The 20,128-nt window shown below is 43.5% G+C and overlaps 1 protein-coding gene across 17 annotated transcripts in view; it reads right to left on the minus strand.

The window, feature by feature from the left end:
* The window catches only part of HDAC4 (histone deacetylase 4), a 293,162-nt gene that overhangs the window by 31,711 nt on the left and 241,323 nt on the right, over nt 1–20,128 (minus strand). For all 17 annotated transcript variants that reach the window (XM_068947757.1, XM_068947754.1, XM_068947760.1 and 14 more), the window contains 2 exons: nt 16,002–16,122; nt 8,356–8,402 (listed from right to left, as the gene is read on the minus strand). In XM_068947757.1, the coding sequence (XP_068803858.1) occupies nt 8,356–8,402; nt 16,002–16,122 (168 nt within the window). The remainder of the gene's footprint in view (nt 1–8,355; nt 8,403–16,001; nt 16,123–20,128) is intronic.

Here is a 20,128-nt window from a genome sequence, read left to right on the forward strand (position 1 = left end):
CTGTTTTTCATGTAGTACTCCATGTTGAGGTACTTACAACAAAGGAGGAATGAAAGAAACAGGTTGTTTGTCTCACCTGGCATCTGGTTTGCTTGCTGAGCTGTAGGGAGCAGCTCAACATGAGACTGATATATCTCCTTCATTGTTGCACTAAAGCCAGCGGAGATAATTCCAGGCCTGTTATCACAGACAATTTCTGGCAACATCTGCCATGAGGATGCTTTTTAATTCACAGAAAACCAAAAAACCTTCATGAGAATGCCAAAGAAGGCACTTCTATACTGTCAATGCAATACTGCCAATACATTCACTGTCTTAGGCTCTGGGGAAAGTCACTTTATTGGTGAAAAAGCCTACACTAACTATTCTTGGTAGAACGGCTGCCCTAGATCCCTGTCAATTTGGGCAGTAACATAGGAACAGAAGTACCATGATAGCTCTTAAGAGATGGTCACGTTACTTTGCAGCTCAGGTGTTATGACACTGCTATGGTCCCTTGGGAGACGCATCGGTCTTCATTCTCAGATCCTCTTCATCACAGTGTTTGAGAGTGCGAGACACATACATTTTTAACAACTCCTTTTTGCTAAGGAGCTGACAGCCTCACTTTCTGTAGGATTCAATCCAGCTCTCGCCATGCCAGAAAAGGATGAAATTCACAGGGTTTGCAGGACTATCTGCTGCCTCACTTCCACAGAGTGAGGGCCACACAAAGGTGGTTCACATTTCTGTTACCCACAGCTTCACTGACGTGAGATACAGCTATACCATGTGATCTGGACTGAGTAAGTTTATTCAAAGAGTCTTTCTTGGCCTTGAATGAAAATGCTTCAGGACACCTGTAGCCAAGCGATTCCCTCTCTCTCCTTATCCTACCATAGCAAGCATCAGGCCCTTGTAAAACTGTAGAGGACCACCTTTACTCACCATAAATCATCAGAGAAACAGAAATACAAAAAAAAAAGAGAAATTCAGATGTTATGTCTTTATTAAAGACGAGGTAGGTCCCGAAGACCTCCTTAGACTTTTGTTTCTGCTAGCTTTTCCCATAAGGCATGCAAAAGTCACCAAGCGTCTTAGCCAAACACTGTTAAGTTCAGGCCCTTTGATGCCTGAAAAAGCCAGGCTCAGATTGGCAGCATTTCAAGAATGAGGAGGGCAAGACAGAGTTGTTTTGAAGAGTTATTATTTCTGCAGAAAGAAATTAAGTACCTAGAAAAAGAATTCCACCTGTAGTTTGGGAGACAATTTCAAGGACTCGGCCATGCCCCCGCATTCAGCCATCCAACAAGAGGAGGATTTGGTCAACAGATCTCTGTTCCCATCCACAAGTTCTCCACGGCTCCACCCTGCACACAAACATCTCCAAGATAAGGATTTAACACCCAGCCACCTTCCCCAGAACGGATGTCTGGAGACCACTGGGCCCTAATCCAAGGCAGCACTTCATCATCTGTTTCACTGTAAGTGTTTGAACAGTCCCACTGAAGTCATCAGTGCTTTGCAGTGTAGAGGCGTAGACTCTGCCATGGTGGAAAATGTTATTAATGTGGCCCTGAGCTGGACTGCTCTCTGACTCCAAAGCTGCTGCTGTTTGGTGCACAGGCTGCTGTTGACCTCTCCATCATTCTTGGATTCTGAGGTTCATTACAGGGGAGACATTATTTGGCTCTCCCTGCCTATGATTTCTTTGATGTAGCTGCCATCATGAGAGGAGTTGCTGGGACAGCACATCAGCCTTACCATCTGGAAGGACTTTATTACAGAGGAAGCATATTTCTTGCCTTTTGTTGAACCAACAGTGTATATTTCTCTTTTTCTCTCTCGAAGTGGACGATACAACTGTGTCAGAGATACTGAGTCTTCCACATCTGTTGGGTAAGGAGTAGCTGTCCTGGTCAGCACACTTATCTTCTTGAGAATAATATTAGTGACTTGTTCATTCCAATAAAGGAGTTGCCGTTTCTGTTACATGAGCTTTTAGGAAGGCTGAGGAACTCCAGAAGGGTGGAGAGGGAATTCAATGCTTGTGATCCGCTGCATAGTCTCAACCTTCACAACGTATACAATCATTACAAAATGATGAAGGTACACAGAAGGCTCTTTGACACAGGCTCTTTTCTAGGAAGAATGTCTAAGATGTTTTAGGGTGAGACATGTAAGAGTTTTTCTCTCCTTATAACCTTGAAGTCTTTATTAATACACACGATGAGGTTCTTCCTATTAGCACTGCATACTGTACTATATACTAACGCATAACTATTTCAAATTGGAGTGAAGAGGATCTTATAAAAGGTTTCCTTACCCTAACTTTTTCTTTAGCTGAAAAGCTATCCAGATAGGCATTTAAAAATAGGGATCAGTAGAGACATGCTACATAGCAGTTCCAGACTCTACAAAGCAAAGCAGAACAAAGGAATTCTGCTTTTCTCTCTTCACCGCACTTAGAGTTAGCAGCACATACCATCTGTGCTGCCGATGAATTATCCCTGTTTAAGTGCATCTCCTAAAGTTGTTAAGCACTGATTAAATAACCACATTTTGTTCTTCTAAGACTTTCTAATTGGTTTCTACTCATTTGCATTCCATGGCAGTCCTTATTGTTGTCTTTCCTCTGTGTTGCATGCTGCACACCCGCACAGGTAAAAATCCTTTATCTACTCAAGACCCTACAATGGAAAAAAGAACAACTTATTCCTGAAAAGTAAAACATCAAGGACAAATTTTAAAGACCTAGAGCTGCTGAATGTGCATAGATAAAAGAAAATATACATGAAAGAAAGTAAAAATGTTAGAAAGTATTAAATATTATAATATCAGGTCTTTGAACTTTTTGAACTATTAAGATGCAAGTATGCTTGAACTATCTTGCAGATTCTCAAAGCTCCAAATCTTTTCTCCAAAATCTACTTCTAATTATCCCCTACGCTCTGGAGCATGTAAGTAATATATTAAGAAAAGAGCGTGTATTATAGAGAAGCAAAGGCAATATCTCTAAACAAAAATACTGCACAGTGCACTTGCAGATGTTGTTAGAGTAAAGATCAGCAGGAATAAATTACTATTGTTTAAATCAGAGCTCACATCTGTTGATGTAAGTGCTTCTGTGCTTTTTTTCTTTTCTGCTAAGATCAGAATGTTTGCAGATGGGAAAAGGTTTGTTAGTGCTGGTTACAAGTCTTCCTCTTATAAAAAAATGAATGAGGGAAAACTGACAAGAGTTTCCAGGCACTGGGGAGCCAATTTACCCTTATCCCATTGATTCTGAGACACCGTGACCTGGTTTTTAAAGAGAAGGATTGAAAGGCTTTATGCAACAAACTGTTCTGCATTTAACTTTTTCCTGTTTCTTTTACCTCCTTCTCTTTTACCTCCTTTGTCACATTCTCTGACAAGAAGAATTCATGGAAATTCATATATTCCCCCAAACATTTCAAACAAAATGGGAGCATTATTGATACGCTGCCCTGTTTCCTTTGAGGGCAGCTGAGAAGGCAATGCTGCTAAGCAAGGTGACTGAGAGCTGGTGAATAAACCACAAACCTAACAGGAAAGTGAAGAGGAAAAGCCACGCTCTGTCATGTCACAAGGGGACAGCCAGGTAGATGATGAGATATGACAAAGTTACAGAGAAGAAAATAGAAAAGGAGAAAAATCTTAGCTGGTAGCCACATCTCTTGGGATAGGAGAAAACTCATTCCCACCTCCTAGGAATAACTACAAACTCCCAGGCATCCAGACTTATCCTCAGGAACCTGCTCATCATATTCTCCTGCCTCTAATGGTACTATTATCCAAGGTGCTGGCTCAAAGATATGAAAGCAGCTAGTAATGTCAGGAGATAGATTTGTGGCTTTCAAAGATTTGAGACCTCCAGTACATGGGAAAAACAAGATTCAAATAATCAGGAACAAAATGGAATAGAAAGAAGCAGTAAAGACTACCTCTTGCCTCTCTGAAGCTTACTGATATTGCTGAAGATGGCACTGATGTCAACCTGGCATAGTGTAACATAATATCTATTTCATTAGCTAGACTTGGAAAATCACAAAGAATACAACTAACAGCCAAGATGTGCTACAACCCCCTTTTTAATCTATGAGCCTGAGGTTCAGAACAAGTGATAGATGTTAGGACATATATTTAGGAGACAGTCCACTGGTGTATTATTTTTTCTCCAAGGAAATACAATTCGCTGACCCAATTACTCTTCCTTTAATATATTTTCTACACTAAGAAAATATGTAAACTATAAAGCATTAATTGAAAGTAAGTACCCCTGAGCTTTACAGACCATGGGAGGGAAGTTTCTGACTTCCATCTCCAGTGAACAGACCATGCCCTAACTCCTCCTTTCAGAGCTAAGTTTTTGGTCTGAGGAGTAACTCCAGAGGAGACAGTCCTCCATCGTTTGATTGCCTCCTTGCAATAGAGCCCATATTCTGGCTTTGACACTAGCCAGCAGCAGATGCCTAGGGAAAGCATAAGAGCAGGGCAAACAAATAGCCATACATTGACGGCTCATTCGTTCAGCTTCTAGCAATACCCACCATAGAGGTGTCCTGAGATGATAGAGAACGCATCTTCATCCTTGTTTTCAACAGCTTTTCATGGGCCTCCCCCCTCCCAACCCTCCATGAATACATCTAAACTGCCTTTTAAATCCATTTATTATTTCATTCTCCGTAACATCCCCTGTGGAAGAGAGTTCCCTTGTTTAACTGTCTGCAGAAAAAGAACTTGGTTTTAAACTTGCTATCCCATAATTTCACTCGATGCCTTCAGCTCTTGAATTATAAGAAAGAGTAATTACTTGGCTTTTACCTACTCCAGGCCTTTCCCCTCCTCCTGCCTACATGTGTTATTTTGCATCTATCAACACTGAATTTCATAAGCTACTTTACTGCTCAATTTTTTATTATCAAGAGACCATCTGTATTTCTCCACAGTCAGCTTTCATTTTGATGACCCCAAATAAATGTAATACCATCAACAGAGTACATTTGCTTACCATCTATCCCCCGCTCTGCAGCATTTCAGTAGAAAATACAGATTTCGGTGGGACTATAACTCTGACCATTGCGTCCTATCTTCTAACCAGTAAGGCGCCCAAAGGAAGACTGGTTCCCCCCTCACCCTACAGCGGGTTGACTCAAGTTCTCTGGGTAGAACACTCCTTACGAAGCAATCAGCCAGCTGGAAAACTGTCTAGCCTCTTGGTGAGCTGAATGTAAAGACCCATAAGACATCCACTACAGTGCCCTTAGCTTGAGGTGACAAAGGTAGAGAACCATGTGGAAATATTCCATGCTGAAATTCCTCTCCAAAACTGGACATGGACACCCAGGCAGGGATCTAGCCTGCTTCTCCAGGTAATGAATCGTTACAGGTGTTCGACTGACTATCTCTATCTTACATAGGCAGTTAGTCACTCAACCAGGTGCTCTACCATCCCAAAGACGACATACAAAATGGGAGCAGAGCTTGATCTCATCAGCACACTAAGGGCTGTGTAGCTAAATTATTCTTAGTGGTCTGTCCCTCACATTCAGGAGGAAAGACACAAGACAGCACGCTACAAACAGCTGGACTTAGGTAAGTAAACAGTTGTCCAGTATGCCCTCTCCTCATCACGTACACCTGATCTTCCTTCATCACCAGAAAAACACCAATGGAACTAGTACAAAGCAACTTCAGTGCACACAAAACTTCTCAAGCTATCACAACCTCCTCAACTTGTAAGAAAATGTTGCAACAAAGCCTGATTGCTAGAACCTTAAAAGTCCTGCCAACTCAGAGATGAGTAATGTTCTGCTTATTTGGTGATCTTGAGCAACAGAGAGTCCAGATACAACTCCAGTGCTCCTCATCAGTCAGAAATGCCATATAGCTACCTGCATAACAGTCTGATAAGCAACAGCAGAAAAATAAATCCAGTAAAACTGCCTCTAATCCCTCTTGCTAGAACAATTTAAAACAATTAATTTATACCATAAAAAACAGCATTCAATAAACTAGCAGTCTTCACAATATGAAACTTTTCAGAATTGTATCACGCTTTCAAATTACTCCTTGCTAAAAGTCTTCATAGTTGATATTTTAACCTGGCCTCTGATTTTTTTAAATCTTTTCTTCTAATAATGTCACACTCATCGTAAAAGTGTCTTGCCATCCTCTTTGGTACAGAAAATAGTTTTTTTTTTTCCATCTGCTACTGAAAGGCAGGCTCTGTGGCCCCAGCTAAAACACCACTTTGAGGTGCCTTGCAACGATTTCCCATAGTAGAAATCAAATTAAGGACAACCATTTTCATAGAACTAGCATGCCAACAAAGACTACAGTCTTCCTTGTATTTATTCAACAAAAATACAGCACTGCAAAGCCAAATTACTTGAGAAAATCTTGCACTCCCAAAGACAGTAGAAAACAGGCTGGAAAGGACCTTGTAAGACGACTGCATGTACTGTCTACTCCAAAGGAAATGGCCTGTACTTAAGCCCATCCATGCTACATACAAGCGCAAAACAATCCCTGCTTAATATGCTATAGCCAACCATGCACTCTCTACTATGCACTCATTTTCCCTACAAATACACAGCTGCTGTGTATATAATAAGAAGAACAGCACCCCAAACACAATGAAGAGGAACGTATTTTTCTCTATCAGATAAGAAAGAGCAGAACTACACAAATAACAGGCATTGTATTCCAACGGAACTGGGAAAGCAAAACAAAACAAAAAAATCCAAATTCATGTTTATGAAAAAATTTGACTATCATGTTGTTGCTTACTAGCCAACTGCTGGTTTTAAAAAGCTTTTCTGCTACAACAAGGAAATATCCACTGGAACTACTAAAACACTGTAGAAAAGTTAGCAAATGTTTTATTTAACATTTAAGGATACATGGAGACAACTGACCATAAAGTTAACTGCAAATATTATCTTCAGAATATTACCAGCATATCAATAATACCAGCACTGTGCGTTTCCTGCCTTGATTTAAGATTTAATGCAAGACTTCTGGGACTGCGTTAGGCTCCAGCACTGTCTCTACTTGTTACCATTCAGTCTTCATTTGCAAATGATAATTTTTGCTTTGAATGGCATGCCTGACTGCAGGGCAGAGTAAATTCAAACCTTTTAAACTCCAGCCAAAAATTTGCCATGAATTAGGAGACTGCAGTATATTTACAATACAAAATAAAATATCTCTACGAGTGCTCAGTGGTGGCGGGATGAATAAATGCCCAGTATTCTTTTTTTGATGGGATAATTTTCAAAGCAGCGATTTTGCAAAGACTCAGGAAGAAAACAATTTTGTTTCATTTCCATAACAGAATCCAGACCTCTAAATTCAACCTCACGAGCTACAATTATGCATAAGAACTACCACTGTGAATTTTCAAACACAATGCCTTTTATTGTCTCTTCTCATTCTTTTCTCTTCCTGTTCTCCTAGATTTTCTGTAGTGCCACCCTACACACAAACTTTAGAGCAGAAAGTCTGACTTGAAAGGAAAACTTTCAAGTTTTCAGGCTTCAAAAAAAACCCAAAACTTTCAACACAAGGTATTGGAATGGTATTTTTTTCAATCTTCGGGGAACAAACAAATAAGAAAAGTCTTCTTTTTGTTACCAGGGAATCTTGACAGATGTTCAGCTTTTACATGACAGACAGATAGATATTTTAGTCACCTCTTTCAGAATTCATGTGCAATTGCCTAGAGCCCCAAAAATGAAAGATGCCAAATACTGAAGACTGCAATTCCCTTGTGCTGGGTAACCTGCGAGACATTTTATTCTAGGACAATACTATAGCTCAGACACAAATACAATAACTTGCTATTTACAGGAACTTCCCAAATTTTATCCTTCAATATCATGATTTTATTAATACATTTTCCACCTGCACTACTACGCAGGCAGCTCTGAAGTACAAATACTGAAGATGAAACACCTACACAGCAGAGCAACATGAAAAGCATATCTTGCTTTCTATGTAGTTGCAGTGCATATTTGTCCTCAACAGTTGCTTTAAAACGTAGTAATCTCCAAGCCATTAAACATCGCTGCCTGGGAAATGAGTTTTTGCATCCCAAAAGCCAGAAACAAAACACTCCAATGAATGTCACACATATTTCAGTACTCCAAAATAGTTTAAAATCTTTGCGCTGCTTTTGAAGAAATGCACGTGAGACTCTTACTGCCACCCCACACCCCAGACAGACCATGTTTATGGGTAACATCTGGTTGCAATTACCTGCTTGATGGAATGCAAAGCAACAATTTTTGTTACCAATGGGACTTGGGAGAACAAACAGGACATTATTTACACATTAAAGAAAGTACTCACCCCAACACCGCCACAAGGAAGCCTGACAAACATTGATGTTAGAGAACCTGCAGGAAAAAAGAATGAAGCCAGTAAGTCCTCAACAAGTCAAAGTTCACCAGATATGGGTCTAGTTTTATGGCAATACTGAAGTCTTTCTCAACACAGTTATGGACTTTGGTTTTATTACAATTTTCAAAAAACTCACAAATAGAGTTATATTTCAAATAATACATAAAACATACACTTGTACTTCCTCAAAAGCCTTTTGCAGTGCAAAAGCCTTCTATAAATCACATATTTTGAAAGGTTTGTGTGCTGTTCTGCGTTTCAGGCAACCATGTTGACTCTAGATGATTGAGATGCTATCAATAACTGCTAAGCATGTCTTCTGAGATTAACATTTTAACTACCTTCAGGTGAAGGAGAATGGTAAATCATTTTAAAAAAAAACCTTAATTATCAGTCATCTACAGATTTACTAGAGGATTTTGTAGCACATCAGTTTCATAAAAGAGGAAAATGTTAAAAAAATAAACCAGTGGTGAGCAAACAGAATGTGTTTTGACTGAAAGAGCAAAATCAACATTAAGCATTTGAGAAAAGTGTAGAAAAATGTCTATAGGGCTAATTTAATAGCAGGTAAGAACAGTAACATCACTTTCTCTGCCTTTTTATCAGCAATATTATCATCCGTTCAAAATTCCACAGGACTGTAAACTGTACACTGAAAAAAAGCATTCTCCTGTATTTACCACTATTGTCTGTGCATGACTTGCACAGATGTTTATGCACACAACTTGCATGTATGTCAGTGCACAACGAGCAAATGGAGAGAAGGAAACGTGCATATGCAGGCACTGTTAAAAGATCTGGAGTACACTGCCTCAGATTCATTTGCCTGAGACCTATTTCAAGCGAATGAAAGCTAGCAGGGAAATTAATTGTGCTGAAATTTTTTCACAGTGAGTTCCTTTTCTGGTAATGCCTATACTGAAATAACGAATCTGAGGAAGTTTCCCCTTAAATGTTAACAACTGGCTTTGTAAAGTGTGAATTAACCACGACGGCAAACACACGTTACTGACCAAGAACCACGGTGGTGTCAGATGCATCACAGACACATACGTTATCCTTTCAACTGAAAGCAGAGTTAATGCATCTGTAGTATTAATCTGAGTGCACAGCTAGATTCACTCTTTGATTGGATCCACATGAAAGTTCTTAGATCATCCTGACTTAGACCTCCTGTCACATCTTTCACTCCTAATCCACCTATTATTTAAATATTTATCTTTCTGACAACAATTTATGTTTGCTATACACAAATTAAAAGCAGCCTTATTTGCCTAAGTTTAAACTTGTTCGACAGGTTCCAAAGCTTTATGCTGTCAAACAAGAGATGGATTTTTATTTTTCACCACGAGACTTTCAAGGGCTTTAGCAGCACTTCAAGGAGGAGAGTTATGCAACCTGCATTGAAAGCTGCCACCTTCAAACCCATCTGATAAAAATATATGAAAGCAGATCTTTGTAATGCTTGGGCTCCTCTGGGAAAGGCAACTTCAATATCAACAGTGGACTTCTGTGGCAGCAAGCGACTTCTCCCACATCAGTAAAGAACTCTTTGCAAGAAGACTTAGACGCAAAAGTAACAATCTACAGGACCAGAGGGAATATATAATATATACTTCTGAATAATATATACTTCAGAAGTCTAAGTATTCAGCAGAGCCACAGTAGCTGAATGAATTGACACCTGCTTATGATTCTAAGATATCTAAACTATTTACTTCCTTCCCACTTCCCCTTCAAGAGCTGCCAGATGAAAGGACATCCCTATTATCACTTACAGAAGCTTAAAAAAAAAAAAACCTTGTTTTACAAATTCTTCCTTTTAGGCTGAGATTTCTTGCGCTTTTTCTTGCTCCTAGATCTATTGAACGAGAAGAGTTTACACAGAGTCAGTTACCACATTTTGATCGGACGAATACCAAGACACTCAGGTCTAACAAACATACGTTTGCATAGGTGAACCTCAGACCAAGCTTTGGCCTTGGACTTCAAGCCTTCCACAGAATCAGTCTACGTATTTAAAAGAACCCCACAAAGCTGTTTTACACATTTAAAAACTTTGTAAACCCTCACAATGAGGGAGGACGGCTGAAGAAGGGGCTGCTTATAGGCTCACTCACCTATACACACTCAAGCCCAGTTTTTTTCAAGGAGATTTTCCTAGCACATCAGCAGCAGCTATCCTCACTAAGGTCCAGCACCATGGAAATCATCAAGTTAAGAAAGCATGCTGTTTTTAGACACAACATCCCTTCGTGCACTGCTTCCCAAAACTAACCTTCTACTTGCATGCTGCACAAACACCCCAGATGAGCTCACGCATCTCGGCATTTCAGCTCGCATTTGGAAGGCTGCGCTGCCCCTCTAGATCCCTGTCTGTTGACTTATCAACTATTTTCTCTCGCTGGACAGCATGACGGGCAGCCATGCCAAACGGCGAAGCTATTTGCTCTTCTGCTAATTCGGTTCCTCGCCGTGAACATCAACGGCAGCTTGTGGCCTACGCAGAGCGTGACAGCACCACAGAAGCAGCAATAGCCCTGTACAATGGGAGGACAACTGGGCAGTGGGAAGAGGTGGTCGGCTGCTGTCAGGGCAAAGATGGTCATGCAAGTCGGAAGCGAGTCTCCCTCTGTTAGCAGCTCAAGCCTAAAAGGTGCCAACTGAGTTGAGGAAACGAGCTCTAAGCTCAGTTAAGAGCTACTGGAAAACGATTCCCACTGGAGATCCTGGGGACTCTACCTCTTGCCTGCGGCTACAGCCTGGAACAGCAAATGTTAAAAAAATAGCTGCTTGACAGCATTTTGGGCCATTGCTAGAGCCATGGGTGTAGTCTCAGCCTAGATCTACTCTAACATCCAGAAATATGCTAATCTTCAGACTGATTTGTCAGTAATATTGTTCCTCGACAACTTCACCTTCTTTATAAATTACACCTGAACAGGTAACTTTTTGAGTGGAATACCCTCATGTATTAGAATTATTTCTCTTCACTAGAGGAATAAACTTAATCCCTACAGACATTTTAAAATGAGTTATTCAAAGGTATGTGAGAACACAATAAAACTAGAGAAGTCATGAAAGGTAGAGCAAGAGCTTCTCTTACCTCTGTTTCTCTGTATAAAACATCAGGAATGGTTCACTGAAACCAGGGAACCCCAAATCCAAAATGAATTAAATAAAATGTTTGTTTCCCCAAATATAACTCTGGAACTATTGATATAGATTATACCAAGAGGCAAAAAAGGAATGGACTAGCATTGCAAGAGGATCTGACATCTGAATGCGTAGGAAACATTCAGTATTATCACAGTCTACCCTGAAACTGTCTGTAGTGTAGAGTATCAAACGTCTGATGTTAGACTACTCCATAATGAGAAGGATTAGGACAAAACACTGTTCATCCCGTGCTGGTGATGACCACTGCCAGAGGCAGGGTGCTGACCGTGTCTGATCTAGGCTGGTAAAGCCAATGAATCAAAATTGCTAGAGCACAGCCCAGATCACAACACAGGGAATCCAATCCACAGAGGATGGTCAAGACAAACATCCTCATCTTCAGTGCTAGTTAATTAGTCCCAGAAATTTGCAGTGAAATCAATCAGTATGGAGGTGGTGCACTGGCAAATGAGCCAGAGACTTCTCAGATCAGCGGGGGGAAAATTTACACGCCATTTGTTGGACTGCCAGATATGTCTTACGCAAGGCAAGAGCTTTACACTACCAGGACCTGATGTCATAAGTTATTTAAACTGTACATATTAATTGTGATTCATTCAGCCAAAGGTGTCTACTTCTCATTTCTCTGGGTTTTAAAGACGTGGTAACTTAGCTATAAATACAGTGCTAATTACATGTTTAAACAACTGGCTAATAGCTTTCCTCTTTGGGGATCTAATGTACATACTGAACGTGTTGCAAATTCTTTCCAGCTCTTTTGCTGTGACTACTGCAACATGCAGACCATCAAGTTAATCCTCTTTTTATATCATGTAAAGTGAAGTTAATCTCAGCATAAACTTTCTCAACTTCTAGATTCCAGAACTGTCTTATTCCTGATCTCCACATGAGAACTTTCAAAACCGCCCCTCCAACCTATCACCTACTGCTGCTAAACAGCAAAAAAAAAAAAGAAGGTGTCTCCATGAATTCATTTCAGGTAAGCTGCTAAAATTCATGCAATTTGATTGCTATGGGAGGAGTTGGTTTTCTGAATAACTTTCCCCTAGATCGTTTGCAAGGAAAATTTTAGGGCAGATGCAGACTTGTTTCAGGTGAATCGAGGCCCCACTGAAAGGAATAAGCAAATTCACTTTGAAATTCAACTAATAGGATTGCCTAACAGACCCATGCATCTTACTTGCAGATTATCCATACAGACCTGACAGCTATTTGTTGATGTCTATGAAGTTGCTGACTCATGCTTAACTCATTGCTGACTCATGCTTAACTGGTTGTCCACCATGCTTAACTGGTTGTCCACTCATGCTTAACTGGTTGTCCACCAGGACTCCCAGGCCCTTCTCTGCAGAGCTGCTTTCCAGCAGGTCAACCCCCAGCCTGTACTGCTGCATGGGGTTATTCCGCCCTAGGTGCAAGACCCTGCTCTTCCCTTTCTGGAACTTCAGGAGGTTCCTCTCTGACCATCTCTCCAGCCTATAGAGATCCCTCTGAATGGCAGCACAGTCCGCTGGTGTGTCAGCCACTCCTCCCAGTTGTGTGGCATCAGCACGCTTGCTGAGGGTGCGCTCTGTGCCTTCATCCAGGTCCTTGATGAATAAGTTGAACAAGACTGGACCCAGGACTGACCCCTGCGGGACACCGCTAGCTACATGCTTCCAACTAGACTTTGTGCCACTGACCACAACCCTCTGAGCTCGGCCATCCAGCCAGTTCTCCATCCACCTCACTCTCCACTCATCCAGGCAAGACTTCCTGAGTTTAACTAGGAGAATATGTTGGGAGACAGTGTCAAAAGCCAGGCAGAAGTCCAGGGAGACAACATCCACTGCTCTCTTTGCCTCTGTTCAGCCAGTCATCCCATCAGAGAAGGAATCATTAATCAGATTGGTCAAGCATGATTTCCCTTTGGGGAATCCGTGCTGACTACTCCTGATGACCTTCTTGTCCTCCACATGCTTAGTCATGACCTCCAGGATGAGCTGTTGCCTCACCTGTCCAGGGATGGAGGTGAGGCTGACAGGCCTGGAGTTTCCTGGCTCCTCCTTCTTGCCCTTGTGGAAGACTGGAGTGACGTTGGCTTTCTTCCAGTCCTCGGGCACCTCTCCTGTTCTCCAGGAGCTTTCCAAGATGATGGAGAGTGGCCCAGCAATGATGTCCACCAGCTCCCTCCACACTTGTGGGTGCATCTCATTGAGGCCCATGGATTTGTGGATGTCCAGTTTGGACAAATGATCTCTAACCCGATTCTCCTCGACCAAGGGAGAATCTTCCTTTCTCCAGACTTCCTCTCTTGTCCCCAGGGCCTGGAATTCCTGAGGGCTGGCCTTAGCAATAAAGACTGAAGCAAAGAAGGCATTCAATAACTCTGCCTTCTCTGTATCCTTTGTTACCAGGGCACCCGCCCCATTCAGCAGCGGGCCCACACTTTCCCTAGTCTTCCTTTTGCTATTGATGTATTTGAAGAAGCCCTTCTTGTTGTCCTTGACATCCCTTGCCAGATTTAATTCCAACTGGGCCTTAGCCTTCCTTGTCGCATCCCTGCACACTCTGACAATGTCCCTGTATTCCTCCCAAGTGGCCTGTCCCCTTTTCCCCATTCTGTAGACTTCCTTCTTCTGTCGGAGTTTGGCCAGGAGTTCCCTGCTCATCCTTGCAGGTCTCCTGCCTGCTTTGCCAGACTTCTCACTCAGCGGAATGCACTGCTCCTGAGCCTAGAGGAGGTGATGCTTGAATATTAACCAGCTCTCCTGTACCAACCCTCCCTTCTAGGGCCCTACCCCATGAGATTCCTCCAAGTAGGGCCCTGAGGAGGCCAGAGTTAGCTCTCCTGTAGTCCAGGGCTCTGATCCTACTTATTGCCCTGCTTCCTTCTCGCAGGATCCTGAACTCTGTCGTCTCATGGTCACTGCAGCCAAGGCTGCCCCCAACCTTCACATCCCCAACTAGACCGTCTTTGCTTGTTAGTGCAAGGTCCAGCAGCGCACCTCTCCTTGTTGGTGCCTCCACCACCTGGGACAAAAAATTATCCTCAGTGCTCTGCAGGAACCTCCTCGACTGTTTGTGCCTAGCTGTGCTCTCTTCCCAGCAGATGTCAGGGTGGTTGAAGTCTCCCATGAGAACCAGGGCCTGTGATCGTGAGGCTACTTCCAGCTGTCTGTAGAAGGCCTCATCGACGACTTCTTCCTGGTCAGGTGGCCTGTAGTAAACCCCCACAACCGTGTCACCCATGCTAGCCTGCCCTTTAATCCTTACCCATAGGCTCTCAGCTTGCTCTTCATCCACCCCGAGGCAGAGCTCCACACATTCTAGTTGCTCCCTCACATAAAGGGCAACTCCACCACCTCGCCTTCCTGGCCTGTCTTTCCTAAAAAGCACGTAGCCATCCATGACAGCACTCCAGCCATGTGAGCTATCCCACCATGTCTCTGTAACTGCAATGAGATCATGGCCCTGCAGCCGCACCCAGATCTCTAACTCTTCCTGCTTATTCCCCATGCTGCGTGCATTGGTGTACAGGCATTTCCGAGAGCCAATGGAGCATGCAGGCTTCTCAGGAGAGGTGCAAGAGGACCCTCCCTCGCCATGTCCCATGCTGTCTCCCCTGGCTGCATGCTCCAGGATGCTGGAGGCATCCTGACTTGAGCAGTGTTTTACTGACTACCGTGTCACTGTACCACTCCCCTTCCCCCATCTTGCCTAGTTTAAAGCCCTCCCTACCAGGCTGGCCAACCTGTTGGCAAAGACAGGCGTGCCCTGCTTGGTGAGGTGGATCCCATCTCTCTCCATCAGCTGTCGATCTTCAAACAGGGTCCCATGGTCACAGAAACCAAAGCCCTGCTGCCAACACCAGCAGTGCAGCCAGCTGTTAACTTGGAAAACCCATCTTCTCCTCCTCCTCCGGTCCTTCCCCTTCACAGGCAGGATCGAGGAGAAAACGACCTGGGCTCCCAGACCCTTAACCACCATCCCCAGAGCTCTGAAGTCCCACTTGATGGTTTCCAATTTGCCTTTTGTGTCGTTAGCGCCCACATGGAAGAGCAGCAGAGGGTAGTAGTCTGATGCATGGACAAGTCTTGGCAGCCTTTCCATGACATGTCTTATTCGAGCCCCTGGCAGGCAACAAACCTCTCTGGACAAGAGGTCAGGTCGGCAGAGAGGTGCCTCTGTCCCCTATCCAAGATTCAAGGATCTACCTTAAGAACGGGACATACATCCTGTACCATTCTCAGGTAGCCATTTAAAGCAGGTGGGATGAATCTTTTTGAGACCTGTCTACAGCTGAGGACAGAGGGAGCCTTGCGTGTCCACCTTTCAGACAGCTAACACTAAGTGACCGCAAGTCAGTGCTGTGGCTGGTAGTGGGAACGTCAAATATCTGGAAGGTGACCCCTCCCCACACTGAACTATACCTAGAAGCTTCTTGCTGTCCAGTTTCTGTCTGTTCAGAGGGTTTGTGCCATACAGCAGCGTATGGGCTTCCGAGTGAACTGTCTGCAGTTCTTCTAGAGTCGCTTTTCTTCCACGAATACACTGAAAGAGGAAAGAAAAGCAGCAATGAAATCACTGATCACCAAGCACAGTCCTATTTTCCCTGTGGCAAAAAAGAAATCCCACTTTAGGTATATGCAATAAAGGTCTGCTTAACTCACATTACAGAGCTTTTCTTTTTCCCTTAACAAATCAAAAAGACAGTGAGCAAAAGAACTAAAATGTGTTCTGTTGTGAAAAATTCATCTTGAGACAGAGAAATTTTGGTTTAATCTCCTATTCAAAATATTAGCTTGACATATAAAGTCATCTTTGGACTTTTTAATGTTTGTTTTAAACATAGTTACCTCAGAGCATTTGCTACACTACACAAGGACTATTTGACTTTTGAGTATTTAGGATTTCAGTTGTAAACCATTATAAAGTGCCTAAATGATTCACTGATGAAAATGCAGCCATCCAAACCCCCACACATTTTCCCACAGTGATAATTCAGCTAACTTCAAAAATTCGCCCCATGCCTAGCTCAGTTCTGGGGTTTGCGCTGCCACCATCTATTTGCAAGGCCTGATTTCAATCCTCCAGAAAAGGCCAGAAAAATGTGTTTGCATGAACCAAGTGCCATTCGGAGATGCTTATCCTTGGTCATTACAAGGACTGCAACCTGGCCTCTTGCATAGGCGCAAGCACTCTCCAACATGAAAATGGCCTCTGGTAGTCCAGAGAAAGAAGCTGACTCCCGACCACAGAAAATCTACCTCACCTTTTGAATTGGGAGTTTGTAAACACCTCTGAAATTCTGGCATGGGAAAGATGCAGTGAGCCAAGAAGATGCTCAGCTCGGGTGAGCAGAGAGGTGGCCATTCGAGAGGGGGGAAGGAGTTATTTAGAAATAAAGATCGCTTTGCTTTAGATACGTGCATGCATCCTCCACCCCACCCAGTGTGTTTTACATAGCTTAGAATCACTTCATGACTTTTTGTTGTGATTTTGTCTAAAACGCTCTAAGAAGCTGTCATTTTTTTTTGGGGGGGGGGGGTTATTTCCTAAAGAAGGACATGACATCATTGCTCCTCTCTGTAATGCATTAACAGTAAAACATCGGAAAGCTCTGAAAGCATCTTGTGAAGATGCTGGGGTCATCTAACATGCAAGCCTCAGCAACAAACATGAATGCACTGATACGACCCAAGGCCGACATTTACCTTGCCACGTGATTCACCCTGCACGCACCATGGAGCAACACATACACTCTCCTGTACATACTTCACTGTAGCTTAGCCTAAATAGTGCCAGTTTCTTTAAAAAAAAAAAAAAATCCACATTCCTGTGAAAGCAGAGCTTCTAACAAGAACCAAAATATGGATGGCTTTCAAAAAAGGAAAAAAAAATAAAGAATAGACTTTCAAAGAATTGCCACGTACCACTTTACATGGGAGTGCTAGGAAGAAGAGAAGCTTCAAGGATAGGCTGTGCTTGTTCAAAGGCGTTGGCACTTATAGCAAAACAGAGCCCGCTTTAGCACTGTTTTAGACGTCCCTGACTGCACTGTTAAATCCTGGCACGCTGAGGCTAGGTGAGGGTGGAGCACACAGGGCCCCCGCCGGCACCACATGCAGGCAGCCCCCGCCGGCCCCCAGCACTTGCACATCCAAAGTAGAGTCCCCAGAACAAACCACGGGGCATTCGGTGTCAAAATATCAACACAAGCCTCTGTCGCGTGTTTAAAGGTGCCCTGGAAATCACTTTGTTAAAATCATCTGAGCTGTAAACCAGCAGAAATCAAAGCACCGCAGAGTGCTCAGGCGCTCTGTTGCTCATAATTTTCGCATTTCTATACTCCGGCTCCTCTTTTATTTTCTGCATGCTCTGTTCCACCACCTAACACTTCCTGAGGTTAATGACAAGGCAAAAACGCACCAGCCCGTTAAAGATGCAATAATCACAAAAATGCTAGACCCAGAAGGGCCGGAAATATTTGGGAAATCCCCCTTCAACTTTTCTCCTGTCTTTCTTTTTTGTTCACGGCAAGCCCGTCTCAGTTACCTCTTTCAGGCTTTTTACATACAGAAATAGCATTTTGTATTTCTTGGCATTACGTGAGTGTACAAAGAGAATGGCAGCCCTTTCCAATAATATGCCAGGTCCTCCATGCTCGTAAACAACTTCAGCTCTCCTGGCCTCAGAAGAGCTGCTCCGATTTAAAGCAGGCAGCCCTACAAACACATTCAAGTTGCATGCTCATTAGGAGGGTATAAACACCGTCCGTCCTTCTACACAACAGCCTTAACTGAAGAAAGCTAGAAGTTGGTGAAGAACGTTCAGAAGAAGTCTGAAGAATGGGTCTCTTATGAACTTCACAGAAAGCACTGCTTGATTCAAAAGAATTATGCTAGATATGGTTTTGCACCTTTCTCATTTCACAGTTTTCCTGCCAAAAGCTGCATCCTCAGCTCAGGCCAAGAAACTGATCTCAATCCTCCCCCAGGCAAATAAAATTGGAGAACAAAACATATTCCTTGTCCCTCTTTCCAGAAACCTCGCCACTGCAACTCAGTCTACAGCTCCGTCTGCCCTCCACGCTCACCATCTGAGCAGTTTGTCACTGGAAGAGCTCCTAACCGTCTAAGTCATTATTTTCTGTTATCTTTGACAGCCAGCATTCCCTATCGACCTTGCTCGCTCCCTATTATCCTCCTCTTTATTGCAGCCTACTTCCTGGCAGCTAACCTCAGGCGTTTCAACGAAGGAGTTGGCTTCTCAAACCTCAGGCGTTTCAACGAAGGAGTTGGCTTCTCAACCCCTGATGAACTAATTGGCTCCTTCTCCCGTTTCCTTCGTGTCTCCTGCACGAAACCTGACCTTCCCAACAGCGCACCACCTCTCCTCTCCCGCTGCTTTATACACTTACTTCCTTCTGTATGCTTCAGCTACTTTCTTGTAGCTTTTCTTCTTCATTTTGCACCACAACAAAAAACACTACTCTCAGTTTGCATTTTACGCACCCTTTTCTCCCTGTGATGTTCTAACAGGAGAGGCTATGAATCTTGAGAGACGGTGAGCAAGGCCTCGTCCCAGCTGTGGCCCTGCCCCAAGCCACAAAAAGTCACAGAAATCGTTACAGAGCTTCTTTCCCGAGACTCCAGTTTCCCAGGCCTCACCGTCACCACAGCCACTGGCGGGAGAAGCATCTCAGTGCTTGTCCGCCAAAGATCTTCGGTACGGAGCTGCTCTCTGGAGACCTCCTGGCTGCAGTGCCAACCACTGCACAGTGGCCCTACCAAGCTGGAGCAGGGACTGATTCTGCACGCCAATCAATCAGCCCTGCACAAAACGACCCGTGAGGGAACCTGTGCACACCTTCCCCGCTGGGGACGGCCCGGTCCCGCGCCTGCTCTTCACGTCGTTCCTCCACGGCTGCAACGAACCCCCGGGGCGTGCGCTCACGGTCCTCGTACTTCAAAACGACACAGCGCTGCTGCCAAGACACGCTTGGAGACGAACCCTGGTTCAGGAGCTTACTCTTCCCAAACCTGCCCTAGCAGTCCCAGGATTCGACTCCCTTTTCAACACATAGCAAAAACTATCAATTTCCCCACGCGCCGGCTGCAGGCTGCGAGGATTATTCTGTACGGTGATTGCCAGGTTTTTGTTTAGGGGAAAGAGTCTTGTATTGAGGTTGCCTCAGCTAGTATAATTGTTGCTTTTAAGTTCTGAGTATACACCAGACCGCCATGCTTTATACAGCCCACTTAATTAAACAAGCAACGCTCTAAAGCACAGCTGTCATTAAGTTTGGCCAACTGCTTTGACTCTAGCGGGTCATCTTTAAACTTGGGTAACTCTGTCAAACTCTTACCCATCACATGGCAAATCTGGCACACGTTTCCCCCTCAGCTGGATGTTAAACAGTTTTGGATGACTTCAGCAAATACATATATCTGTTTCACGGCTGAAAAACAGGGCAGGGGAGGGGTGAAGCGATGTGTTTTTTCTGTTCTAAAAATACTCGCGCCCCTTCTAGATCAGTTCTATTGCCTCCAAGGGA

Source organism: Struthio camelus, chromosome 6 (assembly GCF_040807025.1).
Source record: "Struthio camelus isolate bStrCam1 chromosome 6, bStrCam1.hap1, whole genome shotgun sequence".
In the NCBI taxonomy this organism is placed as follows: domain Eukaryota; kingdom Metazoa; phylum Chordata; class Aves; order Struthioniformes; family Struthionidae; genus Struthio; species Struthio camelus.